This window comes from Mustela lutreola, chromosome 8, assembly GCF_030435805.1.
Source record: "Mustela lutreola isolate mMusLut2 chromosome 8, mMusLut2.pri, whole genome shotgun sequence".
NCBI classification, from domain to species: Eukaryota; Metazoa; Chordata; class Mammalia; order Carnivora; family Mustelidae; genus Mustela; species Mustela lutreola.
In genome coordinates, this window is record NC_081297.1 from 70,621,584 (window position 1) to 70,635,068 (window position 13,485).

The 13,485-nt window shown below is 36.8% G+C and overlaps 1 protein-coding gene across 6 annotated transcripts in view; it reads left to right on the forward strand.

Annotated features, from left to right (window-relative positions):
• The window catches only part of PUS7L (pseudouridine synthase 7 like), a 30,464-nt gene extending 17,391 nt beyond the window's left edge, over positions 1 to 13,073 (forward strand). For 4 of the 6 annotated variants that reach the window (XM_059185594.1, XM_059185595.1, XM_059185596.1 and 1 more), the window contains 5 exons: positions 507 to 605; positions 3,377 to 3,458; positions 4,805 to 5,082; positions 8,147 to 8,200; positions 9,733 to 13,073. In XM_059185594.1, the coding sequence (XP_059041577.1) occupies positions 507 to 605; positions 3,377 to 3,458; positions 4,805 to 5,082; positions 8,147 to 8,200; positions 9,733 to 10,059 (840 nt within the window). In that variant the 3' untranslated portion in view covers positions 10,060 to 13,073. The remainder of the gene's footprint in view (positions 1 to 506; positions 606 to 3,376; positions 3,459 to 4,804; positions 5,083 to 8,146; positions 8,201 to 9,732) is intronic. The other 2 variants (XM_059185598.1, XM_059185599.1) reach the window with 1 other exon arrangement.
• Positions 13,074 to 13,485: the final 412 nt, after the last annotated feature.

A 13,485-nucleotide genomic window follows, 5' to 3' on the forward strand; every position in this document is an offset into this window, starting at 1 on the left:
TTATTTCTTAGAGTGCTAGAGGCTGGAAGCCTGAGATCAGGGCACCAGCCTTATCTTCTTCTTGTATTCTCATGTGATGGAAAGAGAGGGAGCTAGCTCCATGTTCTTTTCTTATAAGGAAACTAATTCCATTCATGAGAGCTCTATCCTCATGACCTAATTAAAAAGGTCATGTGTCAGTGTCCTCACCTCTAAATATCATCTCACTGGAGGTTAAGATTTCAACATATGAATTTTGGGGGGAACACGGGTATGCAATCCATAACAATATAGTTTTTTTTTTTTAAGATTTTATTTATTTATTTATTTGAGATAGTAAGCATGCGAGAGAGCACAAGTAGGGGGAGAGGGAGAAGCAGACTCCCCACTGAGCAGGGAGAAGGCTGTGGGACTTGATCCCAGGGCCCCAGGATCATGACCTGAGCCAAAGGCAGACACTTAACTGACTGAGTCACCCAGGCGCCCCACAATATTCTTCTAATTAATTGGTTTTCTTGTATTTGTAGAATAAAGGATTTGTAAATTACTACGGACCACAGAGATTTGGGATGGGAAGGAAAGTTCACACCGACCAGATTGGACTGGCTTTGCTGAAGAGTAAAATGGTATGAATTTAAATAAAACTATGATCTGATTTGTTTTGTCGGTTGTACTTACTACATAAGCCAGCCCTTTGCTTTCTTAACCCATCATATAAATGCATATATACACACACACATACATATACCACATACTACATTATTGAACACTTTTGAGCCGCTACTATATTTTTAGTATCACGTTATAATAAAGCAAACTGAATGCAGTGTCCCTGTGTTTCTTACTTGTTTGAGACTTAATGGAGAATTGGCCAGCACTCACCAAATTCTTTAAAAAAAAAAACTTAATAGAGGATTTAGAGAAAACTTAACACCCTACAGTTCCAAAAATATGACATCAAATTGTATAAAATTCCTGTTTCTCATAACATTTAAACAAAAGCTCTTCTGTCTTTTAAACTTCATATTCCATGCTTCTCATTTTTGTAAAGTTTGCTAGAATGTTATCAGTTGTTGCTGTGTAACGCACTACTCCAAAACTGAGTGGCCTACATTGACAGACATTTACTGTCTCAGTGTTCCTGAGGATGAGGCATCTGGGAGCAGCCTCACTGGGTGTTGGTGCATCAGGGTCTCACATGGTGTGCAGTCACACTATCAACCAGGCTGTAGTCTTTGGAGACTTGAATGGGCATAGAGAACTTTTCAAGCACACTCCCATGGTTGTAGGCAGGGAGATTTAGTTTCTCAGCATAGGGCTACTCATGGAATGACTTCTCTGAGAGACGAGTCTAGGAGCACAGAAGAGTGAGAGAGACCACAAGACCATAACATAAATCTCAATGTCTTTTATAATGTAATCTGGAAAGTGACATTTTTATTCCGGCTCTGTCCCACTTAATGGGCACACAGACCCACCCTGATAAGTGTGGGGGAGGACTGTGGTAGGCATGAGTAGCAGCCAGTGGAGATCATTGGGGGCCAGCTTAGAGGCTGGCCCCACAGCTCGACAGCCATATTTTCTTTCCTTTGAAGCATCCCTGCCCCAACTTGTACATTCTCTGCATCTCAATTTAAATTTTCATCCCACTCCCAAGAAAAATTGAATTCTTCTTATCTTGTGACCTCAAAGCCTCTTGGACTTCCCATCTTAGGTTTTAGTATATTTTACTGTTATTGTTTATTCAGTCTTTTCCAGTAAACAAACATCATATCTCTCTTGCTCAACACTCTAACCCTAGTACAGTGCACAGTGCCTAGCACATAGTAGTTGCTTAGCAATATTTATTTGAATGAATTAGCTTCTGAATATATATTTGAATGAATGAATGACTACTGTAAGATTGAGTATAATTTTAAGTTGAATAATCTGTCTTAAGATCCTTTCCTATTTTAAAACATATACTTAGAAATCATAGTGCTGGAGACCTATAATAATAATAATAATAATAACGATACAGGACCTCATAGAGACATTAAAAAAAGGAGCATCTTTTTATCTATTTAGTTTTTAAAAGAAAATATTAAAGTTGGCAATTTATTTTTTATTTGAGAGAGAGAGAGCATGAGCAGGGCAGAGGAGCAGAGAGAGAGATAGAGAGAGAAAAGCAGACTCCCTGCTGAGCAGAGAACCCAATGTGGGGCTTGATCCCAGGACCTTAATATCATGATGTAAGCCGAAGGCAGACATTTAACTGAGCCACTCAGGTGCCCCATAAAAATTTAAACAACCATGACTCTTTTTCTTTCTTTTGCAAATTTTTTTAAAAGATTTTATTTAAATAAATAAATGACAGAGATCACAAGTAGGCAGAGAGGCAGGCAGAGAGAGAGAGAGTAGGAAACAGGCTCCCCATGGAACAGAGAGCCAGATGTGGGGCTCCATCCAAGGACCCTAAGATCATGACCTGAGCCAAAGGTAGCGGCTCTAACCACTGAGCCACTCAGGTGCCCCTCTTTTTCTTTTCTTAAAGATTTTATTTATTTATTTGAGAGAGAGAGGGTAAAAGAAGAGGGAGAGCACAGAGAGAGAAGCAGACTCCCGGCTGAGCAGAGAGTCTGACGCAGGGCTCGATCCCAGGACCTCGAATTCATGATCTGAGCTAAAGACAGATGCTTGGGACACCTGGGTGGCTCAGTAGGTTAAGTGGTTACCTTCAGCTCAGGTCATGATCCCAGCGGCCTGGGATGGAGGACTGCATTGGGCTCCTTGCTTGGCAGGGAGCCTGCTTCTTCCCCTGCCTCTGCCTGCCACTCTGTCTGCCTGTGCTTGCTTACTTTCTCTGAGAAGAAAGAAAGAAAGAAAGAAAGAAGAAAAGAAAAAGAAAGAAAAGAAAAGAAAGATGCTTAACTGACTGAGCCACCCAGGCACCCCAATTGGCAATTAAAAAAAAGATTTTGGCAATTATTTGTAAGATCAGACAATTCCAAGACTTGAGAACAGAAATGAAATTAGTGGATCACCATTTCCCTATGCTTTCTTCCTTCCCAATTTTTGTTATATATGTTGGTCAAGTCTGAGTTTTATATGATTCCTTCATACTTGCATTCTAAGCTTGATGATAGAGGTAAAGAATGACAGAAGTAGAACTATGGAAATGACAGATACTTTTTCCAGTCCATAATATTTTAAACCTATGTATGAAGTTGCTTTGTGCAGATATATTTCCAAATACGGTGCTGTTTAATTTTTGAAAGCTTGAAGATAAAATTACAGTTTCAAATATTATTTGTTAAGTGCCTATTCTCTTACGGTATCCAAGAATTTGTATCTTTTTAAAAAAGTAAGTAATTTGTCATTTTTGTTTAACATATGTTTGCTTGCTTGATTTTTAAAGGTGGAGGCTATAAAATTATTTCTTACACCGGAAGATCTGGATGATCCTGTAAATAGAGCAAAGAAATATTTTCTTCAAACTGGTATTTAAAAATTTCTTTACCCTATACATAGTCATGCAAATACACAATACAAATGTTATGTCAGCAGGAGGGTATTTATTGCTTTGCTACATAAATGTGATAAGAAATAGCTTGTAATATATTACACATTAAATAATTTTATTACATGTCAAAGACTCATTTTTGGTCAGATATCCAGGACTTTTGTCTTTTTTAACTCTTGTTTGGGGGTAGGAGTGAGGGGAGAAATAGCTTCTTAGTTTTTCTTGGTCTAAATCCTCAGAGGAGGAGTGCCTGGGTGGCTCAGTGGGTTAAAGCCTTTGCCTTAGGCTCGGGTCATGGTCCTGGGTCCTGGGATCAAGCCCTGCCTCGGACTCTCTGCTTGGCGAGGAGCCTGCTTCCTCCTCTCTCTCTGACTGTCTCTCTGTCTACTTGTGATCTCTGCCTGTCAAATAAATAAAATCTTTAAAAAAAAAAATCCTCAGAGGAGTTAAGAATTTCAAATTCTACACTGGTACCAATGAAAGTATACACTACAACTAGAGGAGACTTAAAAACAAACTACATAAAAGTTTATTTGTTATATCTAATTCTTTGTGCACTGTTTTTGGTTTAGTTGCCCATTCAGCCCAGTCATTTTGGACATTTTAGCTCAATATCATGGTGTAAATACAGAATGTTTCCTGGGAAGCACCAAAGAAAATGGTTATGAGTTTGGGTTCTACAGTCAATCCACATGGGTTTGACTCTCAAAATGACTTACATGTTTCTATCTATTTAGAATTCTGAGAATATAATTTCTTTATGACAGTGATTCCTAAACTTGAGTGAGCATACGAAACACCTGGTACATTTATTAAAATGAGGATTCCTACCTGAATAAGCATCTTTGCATTAGAGTTCGTTAGTTTAATTTTAAAAAGCATCCCATTAGCAAGGCCTGTTAGCATCCTTGATGGATTCAGCCATTTCTTACCCAAAAGTATCTGTATAAATGTTCATAATAGCTCTTTAAAAATATGTAGGCTCAGAGGTTTATTTAGTGGTTTTGTTTTGTTTTTTAAGAAATCTGAATAATTACAAGTTAATTTATCTCCATTTTGAAGTAGGTATACTAATGTGCTTTCTGCTATTTTTTTTTAAAGCAGGGAAAGTGAATGGAGAATGGACCATATGATTAATGACCTTTATTAGACAGAAAAACTCTTCAGGTATAGCCAGGTTTATAGTTGGTGCTAAACGTCATCTTCATATTAAAGTTTAGAAGAGCATAGTTCATTACCTCTCATTTAGCAGGTATAATAAAAGTCTTTATAACTGGCCTGTAAATGAAAGTGGCTGACTCACTGATTTTCTCTTTATTTCAGAGGATGCTAAAGGCACACTTTCCTTGATGCCTGAGTTCAAAGTTCGTGAGAGAGCACTGTTGGAGTCGTTGCATCGCTTTGGCATGACAGAGGAGGGTTGTATCCAGGCATGGTTTTCTTTTCCCCACTCAATGCGCATATTCTACGTTCATGCATATAGCAGCAAAATTTGGAATGAGGCAGTATCTTACAGACTTGCAACCTATGGATCAAGAGTTGTAGAGGGTGATTTGGTCTGTTTGGATGAAGATATTGATGAACATTTCCCAAATAGTAAAGTAAGTGTCATTTAATCAAAGTTGTCAAAGAGTAGTTACCACACTGGGAACATTAATTTTCAGAAGCCTTGATTTGAGAAACAATTTAGAACTAAGCATGCATTTTATATTTTTATTTGTATTTACTTATCATCTGCTTCTATGCCCAGGGCTGTCTTTTTTTTTTTTTTTTTTAAGATTTTATTTATTTATTTGACAGACAGAAATCGCAAGTAGACGGAGAGGCAGGCAGAGAGAGAGAGAGAGGGAAGCAGGCTCCCTGCTGAGCAGAGAGCCCTATGCGGGACTCGATCCCAGGACCCTGGGATCATGACCTGAGCCGAAGGCAGCGGCTTAACCCACTGAGCCACCCAGGTGCCCCTAAAGAATATATTTTAAACAATTACAGAAGTAATGCACAAAATAGTATCATTAAAAGTGAAAAATCAAAAATTTACATATGAAGCTGTCATCTTCTCATCACTCTTACTGTCTTTCTCTCTCCTGTGTCTAAGAAATTAACCTCTGTTTTTTGGCATGTGTCCTTCTAGACCTTTTCTATGCTTTCCCATAAATACATAGGAGAGTATATTTTTATTCTTTTAGCTAACACTGAGGAAAGAAAAAGAGGGCTTAGATAAAGCTCAGAACTTAAAATACGAAAAAGAATACAATTTTTTATAATAATGGTATATGGGGTGTGTAATATGTATATTTCTTTTATATAAATGTGACTTTATATAATTGCAATTTCAGAGCTTGCTTTTTTCCTTTTAACAATTTATATTACATAAGTTGATTCTTTCATTTCCTCTCTATCTAACTAGTACTTTTATCTTTGTGGGTTTAAGCAATTTAAATAATAAAACTAAAATCCATAAATCAAGTAAAGAAGCTTATTTTGTAATATAATGCAAAAAGAACATTATCTCAAGTTAGTCTTACAAAGATGTTATAAATGTGGAGGGATTGGAGTAGTGCTTTCATATGTAACATCATAACGTCACTGAATTTTACATGAGAAGAGGATCTTAGAGACCCTCTTTTTTAACTCCTGTTTTATAGAAATGAAAATCAAGACCCAGATTACATGACACAGGTAACAGAATTAAAAGACCTAGCCTGAGTTGATCTCTACCAGAGAAATCATGGAGTACATAAAAGGTGTTAGCATCTAGAGAGAGAACATGACCCAATTTTTCAAAAATGAAGAAACATAGACTCTGAACTCCATGTAAAGGGAGCTTTATCTGAATTAATGGTAGAAGTCTGGATGTATGAATTAAGGTTTTTGTTTATTTGTTTGATTGGTTGGCTTTTGTTTTGGTTTTAAGTAATGGAGATCTTCCTCCAACCAACTTAAAGGAAAGTGGACAGGAATTCATTGGCTCTCAAAACGGAGACTCTGACTAATTCAGACACAGCTATATCCAAACTCCTAAATAATCTGTCTCTATTTTCTTCATCTACCAACTATGTTTTCCTCTGTTAGAGCCATTCTTGGTCTGGCTTGTTCTTTCGCTGGCAAGATGGTTATGAGCAACTCTAAGCTTATTTCTTACAACTTGTAGACAAGAGGACTTTTCTTCCCAATGGAATAAAGGCCGTGGAATTAAGTCTCTCTGGCTAGGAAAGACCACTTCCTGTGGACTGGAGTATGTGATCGGCTAAGCCTATGTTCCAAAGGATCCTCCCTGGAACCATATCACCCAAATCATGTTGGAGAACCAGGAGGGAAGCTCCCTGAAAATGAGGGTGCTCCTATCGGAAAAGAGAGTAATGACTAAGCAAGCCAGAGTGACCAATGTTTGCTTCACTGTTTCATTTAGTGGGTGGCTTATGAGTATTTAGATAAGAAAGTGATCTTGGGGAACATAAATCACTAAGAATGGTCATTTAACTGAGATAAAATATGAAACTTTCAAAAGAAATCTAGCAGAATTATAGGTCTTATTTTACCTTGTGAATGGAAGAGATGTCAGTGATTCCCTTTGGATAAATTGTGAAAAATCATGTTTTTTTTCACACATTCCAGAAATCATGTTCGTTTAAATATTACCTGGGCTACGCATTATTTAGTAAGTTAGCCATTCCTAATTCAGATTTTCAGAAGTCTCTGCCAAGACATGGTAATAAGCTCTGAAATACATGTCTTATAAGACTTCTTTGTTCAAAGTAACATTTGCAAGGACAGTTTTGTGATCAGAACTTTGTTTTCTTTTGGAGCTGTAGGAGAAAGGAGAACTTTTTCTCCTTCATATCTTACTAACTTTCCTTCTATTATAAAAAGAAAGTCTTTATGTAGTTTGGGACCAATCATTTATACTTTATTACTAAGCACTGCAAATAGAAAAGGCAGGACTTACAGGCCCAACATGTTAAAACATGACAATGAAAAGACAGTACAGTTTCTAATAAATGGTGTATAGGGCATGTAATGTTGTGCATCTACAGTTAAAAATTTTAGGAAACTAATCTGATTCTTGATAGGTTTACTAGACTAACAGTTACACCTTTACTGCAGGTAACTTGGTAGATTTTCTTTTAACTTCTCTGTGAACAAGATAGAGAAATGTGTCAGTTAAAAAGTTAGATGAATTCCTAGTTGGAAAATAGCCATATACCGAAAGCACGTTTGCTAATTAAAAAAACAAGTTGATATCAACCTGGAGGGAGCTCTCTAACCACAAAACATGGTCTTCTGTACTTGACCATGTTTTTCAGTATTTTCAGATTTCGAGAATCACTTCTCAGAGAGCATTATGGCACTTGTTGGCGACAGAGATGGGGGGCGGTTTCCCAGAGGCAGATTTTTGATTCAGCTCAACAGTTTTGTAAGTTAGGAAAGGCTGCTGGTGATGAGGTGGAAATGTCACCTTGGGGTGTCACTCTACACCCCCTTTGTGCTCCAACTTCAGTGGCCCAAACAGCAAGTATCATTCTAATTTTTATGTAGTCTAGAAACAAATTGTGAAAATAATCTTGTTTGGGTATATGTTTATTCAGCATAAGAGTCAAATTATACATAACAGGGAAAATTGAGGCAATGAATCATCCATATTTTTGTCATGTTTTTAAAATATAGGTTCATCTAGTAACTGAGGAAGAGGAATCAGCTGACACATATGCAATACATCAGGTAAATTTGTTTAAAAATCAGTATCGCTTAGGGCGCCTGGGTGGCGCAGTGGGTTAAGCCTCTGCCTTCAGCTCAGGTCATGATCTCGGGGTCCTGAGATCGAGCCCCACATTGGGCTCTCTGCTCAGCAGGGACCCTGCTTCCCTCTCTCTCTCTGCCTGCCTCTCTGCCTGCTTGTGATCTCTCTCTGTCAAATAAATAAATAAAATCTTTTTAAAAAAATTGGTATCGCTTAGATCTGTATGTAGATACTGTATCCAAAAGACAAAATGTTGATCGGTTCTTTGCTCCCACCTTTTTCTTTTAACTACTTTATAATTCAGGTAGAATTTATTTACAAGAAAAATCACTCTTATCAGTTTATTGTTCTAAGAGTTTTGATAAACATACAGTCTTGTGACTACCAGAGAAATTGAGATAAAGAACATTTTCATCTCTCCCTAAAATTTCCCTGTGCCCCTTTTTAGTCAACCCCCACCCCCAGCTCCAGCCCCACTCCTGAGCGGTTCATTCATTTTCTGCCCTGATCATTTTGCCCTTGAAAGAATGTCAAATAAATGGAATCATATAGTTTGTGGTCTTTTATGTCTGGCTTCTCTCAATTAGCATAATGAGTTTGAAATCCACTCATGTTGTCTGTATTTGAATTTTTTACCTTGTTCCCTTTTCTGACTACCTTTTGGTATTGTTTAAAATCATCAGCAAAGGAGGAAAGCCCTATAATCTGTAGTGTCTTTTCATAAGGATCTGAGCAAAACACTATTTGGTGCTACTGGTTCACTCTCATGTTTCTAAATAAGAAAGAAGAGCGTAAAGTTATCAACCAAAATACCATTTATGTCACTGAGCAGTAGGGGTTATTTGTTATAGAAACCATATGCTTTTAGGATTATATGACTACATTGAGATTAAATCTTTGTCGGCTAATTAAATGTACCCAAACCTCTTGTTTCCTCTCTTCTACATTAACAATAATTTGTCTAATAATATCTGACTTAAGCTAGTTACCTTGGTTGTTGTGAGTCCTTCTTGATTTTAGTTAGCTCTTTTCTTTGCCTGGTAGCGTTTAAAATAATCAAAGTAGTGTAGAATTTAATAGCATGTTTCAGGCTGATTGTATTGTTTATATCCTGAGACATAATGATCATATATCAGTGACTAACTCCCTTACTCTGTTTCTTTCTCTCTTTCATTCTGTCCCTCCTTCCCTCCCTCCCCCTCCCTTCCTTCTTTCCTTTCTTTCTTTCATTCTTTCTAAGGTTTTATTTATTTATTTGAAAGAGAGGGAGAGAGAGGGAGCACAAGCAGGGGGAGTGGCAGAGGGATTGGGAGAAGCAGGCTCCCTGCTGGGCAGGGAACCTGACACGGGACTCCAGGATCCTGAGATCATGACCTGCACTGAAGAGAGACGCTTAACCAACCGAGCCACCCAGGCGCCCCAGTGATTTTCTTACATACCGAATCTTAGTGATACAATGATCATATATTTTTCTGAAGGCTGTTTCATGTAATTTTGTCCTTCTTCTGCACAGGTGGTTCTTCCAGTGCTTGGATACAATATTCAGTACCCGAAGAACAAAGTTGGGCAGTGGTACCAGGAAGTACTTAGCAGAGATGGACTACAGACATGTAGGTTTAAAGTACCGACTCTGAAGCTCAATGTTCCAGGATGCTATAGACAGATACTGAAACATCCCCGTAATGTCTCATACCAACTAATGGAAGAACATGATACTGATGTCAGAACTGAAGGTTCTCACATTGATGAAGCAACTTTATCTCTTTTGATCTCTTTCGATCTTGACGCTTCATGTTATGCAACAGTCTGTCTGAGGGAGATAATGAAGCATGACTTTTAGAACCACTACCCTTGATAAAACCATATATATGTTACTCTTTAAAAGGAAGGAAGCTAAAATTTCCTGTGCACCTTCCATGTGCTAGGAGCCTTATAATTTTTATCTCCTGTGATTATAAAACATCCTGCTGAAGTGGGAGTTTGGTGCTGATGTTCTAGAGGACTTATAGCTAGTAAGCAGCAGGATCTGGATTTAAGATCCTAAAACCTATGTTTTTTCTATTATCTAATATATCAGTGATGTTTATTCTGTGCTATAAAATTTATAATATTTCTTGACTATTCAAAACAAATAATATGGCAAGATAACATGGAAGAAAAAAAACATGTTTGAAGTAATGTTTATATCCCCTAGCTCCTTGCTTAGAATGTAGATGAAACTAGATTGTAATATGGTTGGAGAGAAAGAGAAATGAAGCATTTTGTTAATTATAATCATCATTCTTTTCTGTTTTTGAAATTATTGATCAGAATAACACATTAGGGAAATATAATCCCTATGTTTATGATAGCTACCCCAGGGTAGCTTACCCCTTTATGAGATAACTTATCTTCAGTGAAGATTGAAATAAAATTTTTCATACAATTTCTTTATCTCAGTATACGTTGACCCTCTTGACTTTCTGTGATATTTTTACCTATTACCTAAAACATAGATTTTAGAGTCAGACACACCTGGGCTCACACTCCAGCTTTGACACTTGCTAGTGATGTTGGGTATGTTATTGATTCTTTTTGAGGCTTACTTAAAGAATCAAGATAACAACAACCTCCTAAGCAACAAGTAAGAGGATTGTCTCCACCTTCTATGTTGCTAGAGGGAGAAAAAATTTTGCCCATTTGAAGACTGAATTATTTGTCCCACATCATAAATCATCCTTAACCACTTTATATCAGTTAAATTTGGGAGGGATGGTATATATTGATCAGGAAGAGCCAATCATTCTTTCAATGCTGGTGGTATAACATGATGATGAAATTAAAGAAGCAGTATAGAGTATTACGTGTCAGTAATGTTGCACTTCTTTATACTCAAGTCAGTGAAACTGTTTTGGGCATAGTAGCATAAGGAAATAAAATTCAAAAGAAGGAAGAGTCATATGCACTGCAAAATTGCTCATTGCAACATTTTTATATAAAATGAAAGAAATTATAAATAGTTTGAAAGTCCAGCATTAGACAACAAAGTAAGTAAAATGAGATGTATTGACTTGATAGCAAAATATGTACTTATTAAAAATGATGATAAAAGTTTAGGTATGTGAGAAAGTGTTGCCGCTCAAAAATAAACATAGATATTACAAATGCAGTATATATGCACACTGACAGCAGCTTTTACAAAGAGAGGCGCTTTGGCATAGTGATTAAAAGCATAGTTACTGTGGAAAAACTCCCCAAGTTTGAACCTTGGCTCTGCCACATGGCATGTGGCCTTGAGACAAGTTCCTTAAGCTTTGTGTGCTTTGGTTTCAAAATCTGTGAAATGAGAATGGCAATGTACCTACCTCATAGGATTATTGGGAGGATTTACCAAGTTCACGGATGTAAAGCAGCTTAGAAAAGTACCTGCTATTTAGTTATTGTTAAATAAGTATCCACAGATGCAAGTTTGGAAAGGAAAAGAAAAAAATATGAAAATAAGTTTCTTTTTTGTCATTATATATTTTAATAATAAATCTCAGAACACAAAAATTGGACTTTGTAGTACCATTGGATTTTTTAAATTACCTTTATCATTAATATTTATTGAAAATAAAATGCTATATTACATAGTAAAAAAATTTAGAAAAAAATGTGCCATTTCATATACTAAATTATATTCTGCAAATGTAATCAGAAAGTGAATTATGGGGACGCCTGGGTGGCTCAGTTGGTTGGACAACTGCTTTCGGCTCAGGTCATGATCCCGGAGTCCCGGGATCGAGTTCCACATCAGGCTCCCAGCTCCACGGGGAGTCTGCTTTTCCCTCTGACCTTCTCCTCGCTCATGCTCTCTCTCACTGTCTCTCTCTCAAATAAAAAAAAAAAAAAAAAAAAAAAAAAAAATCTTTAAAAAAAAAAAAAAAGAAAGTGAATTATGTAAATTATTCAATTCTAGATGTCTCTTAAATATTGAGTAGCAATTAGAAAATATGAAAGCATTAAAGTGTGCTATCATTGATATTATTTTCTTTGCCTGTAGATGGCACTATAATTTTAGATATCTTATCTATTTAATACTGGGCCATACATAAGGACAGACTCACTAAACTTTTTTCAAGTCACTATAAAATGTATTCAGATACTGTTGATGTGGAAAATTATTTTATATGCCTATAATATTTGACATGTTGATTTTTATTCAGCATTAGACCTTGAATATACTTTGGACCATATGATGACCAGTCCCTAGCATTTTGCAGTTTTCCTGGGCATTTCAGGCCTTCAGAAGGATAATCTTTGAATTAGTTTTAATTTTTTTTTAATTTTTATTTTTATTTGACAGACAGAGATCACAAGTAGAGAAGCAGGCAGAGATAGAGGAGGAGGAAGCAGGCTGCCTGCCGAGCAGAGAGCCCGATGTGGGGCTCGATCCCAGGACCCTGGGCCCATGACCAGAGCCAAAGGCAGAGGGTTTATCCCACTGAGCCACCCAGGCACCCCTAGTTTTAATTTTCAAGGTTGCTTTTGAAACTAAGCATTAGTGCCTCAGGATTACTAAGGTAAAACAAATTGAGGTCTTTTTATTAAGCTAAAAACACTGATGTTTTTGACTTAGGCAAAACTGAAAGTCATACGCAAGTTTCAATTGAACATTTATTGTTTGTGGTACCGGCACTTTGTCACTTCTCTCATTTTAATCCATGTACCCAAGCTTTAGGTAGGTAGTATTTTCCCTGATTTTGCAGATGGAAAAATATCTGAGTGGTTTACTGACATATCGAAGGTCAAACAAGATAGTATGTGGCTAAACTTGATTATGTTTTGTAGATCAGTACTGTTTTCATCTACCTAATATTTGCTTTCTGAAAACAAGTTTTTGTTAATGACTTTCATTTTTACTCACTCAGTATTACTTTCCACTGATTCATAGGCATATTGGAGCATGTCTTGAGAGATACAAGGTTCCATTTGAGATTCTGAGACCAAAATGAAAGTAGCGGAGATCCATCAGGAAATTCCCTGATCATTTGGAATATTTTCCAGAATACTTTGGGACTTGTATCATATTGATATACAAAGTTATTGCGGGTCATAGGAGGTTGTTTTAGGTGGTACCTGGTACAATATTAATATTGAAAAAGAACAGTGAGAGCGTTGCTCCTTTTTTAGAAAACCCCATAAAACACTAACAATAGTGTCCAGCACCTAAATTCTCTATATCAGCTACTGTGCTATATGATGAAAGTTTTACATTGGAATGGTTAATGACTTCCTCTTGAGATCT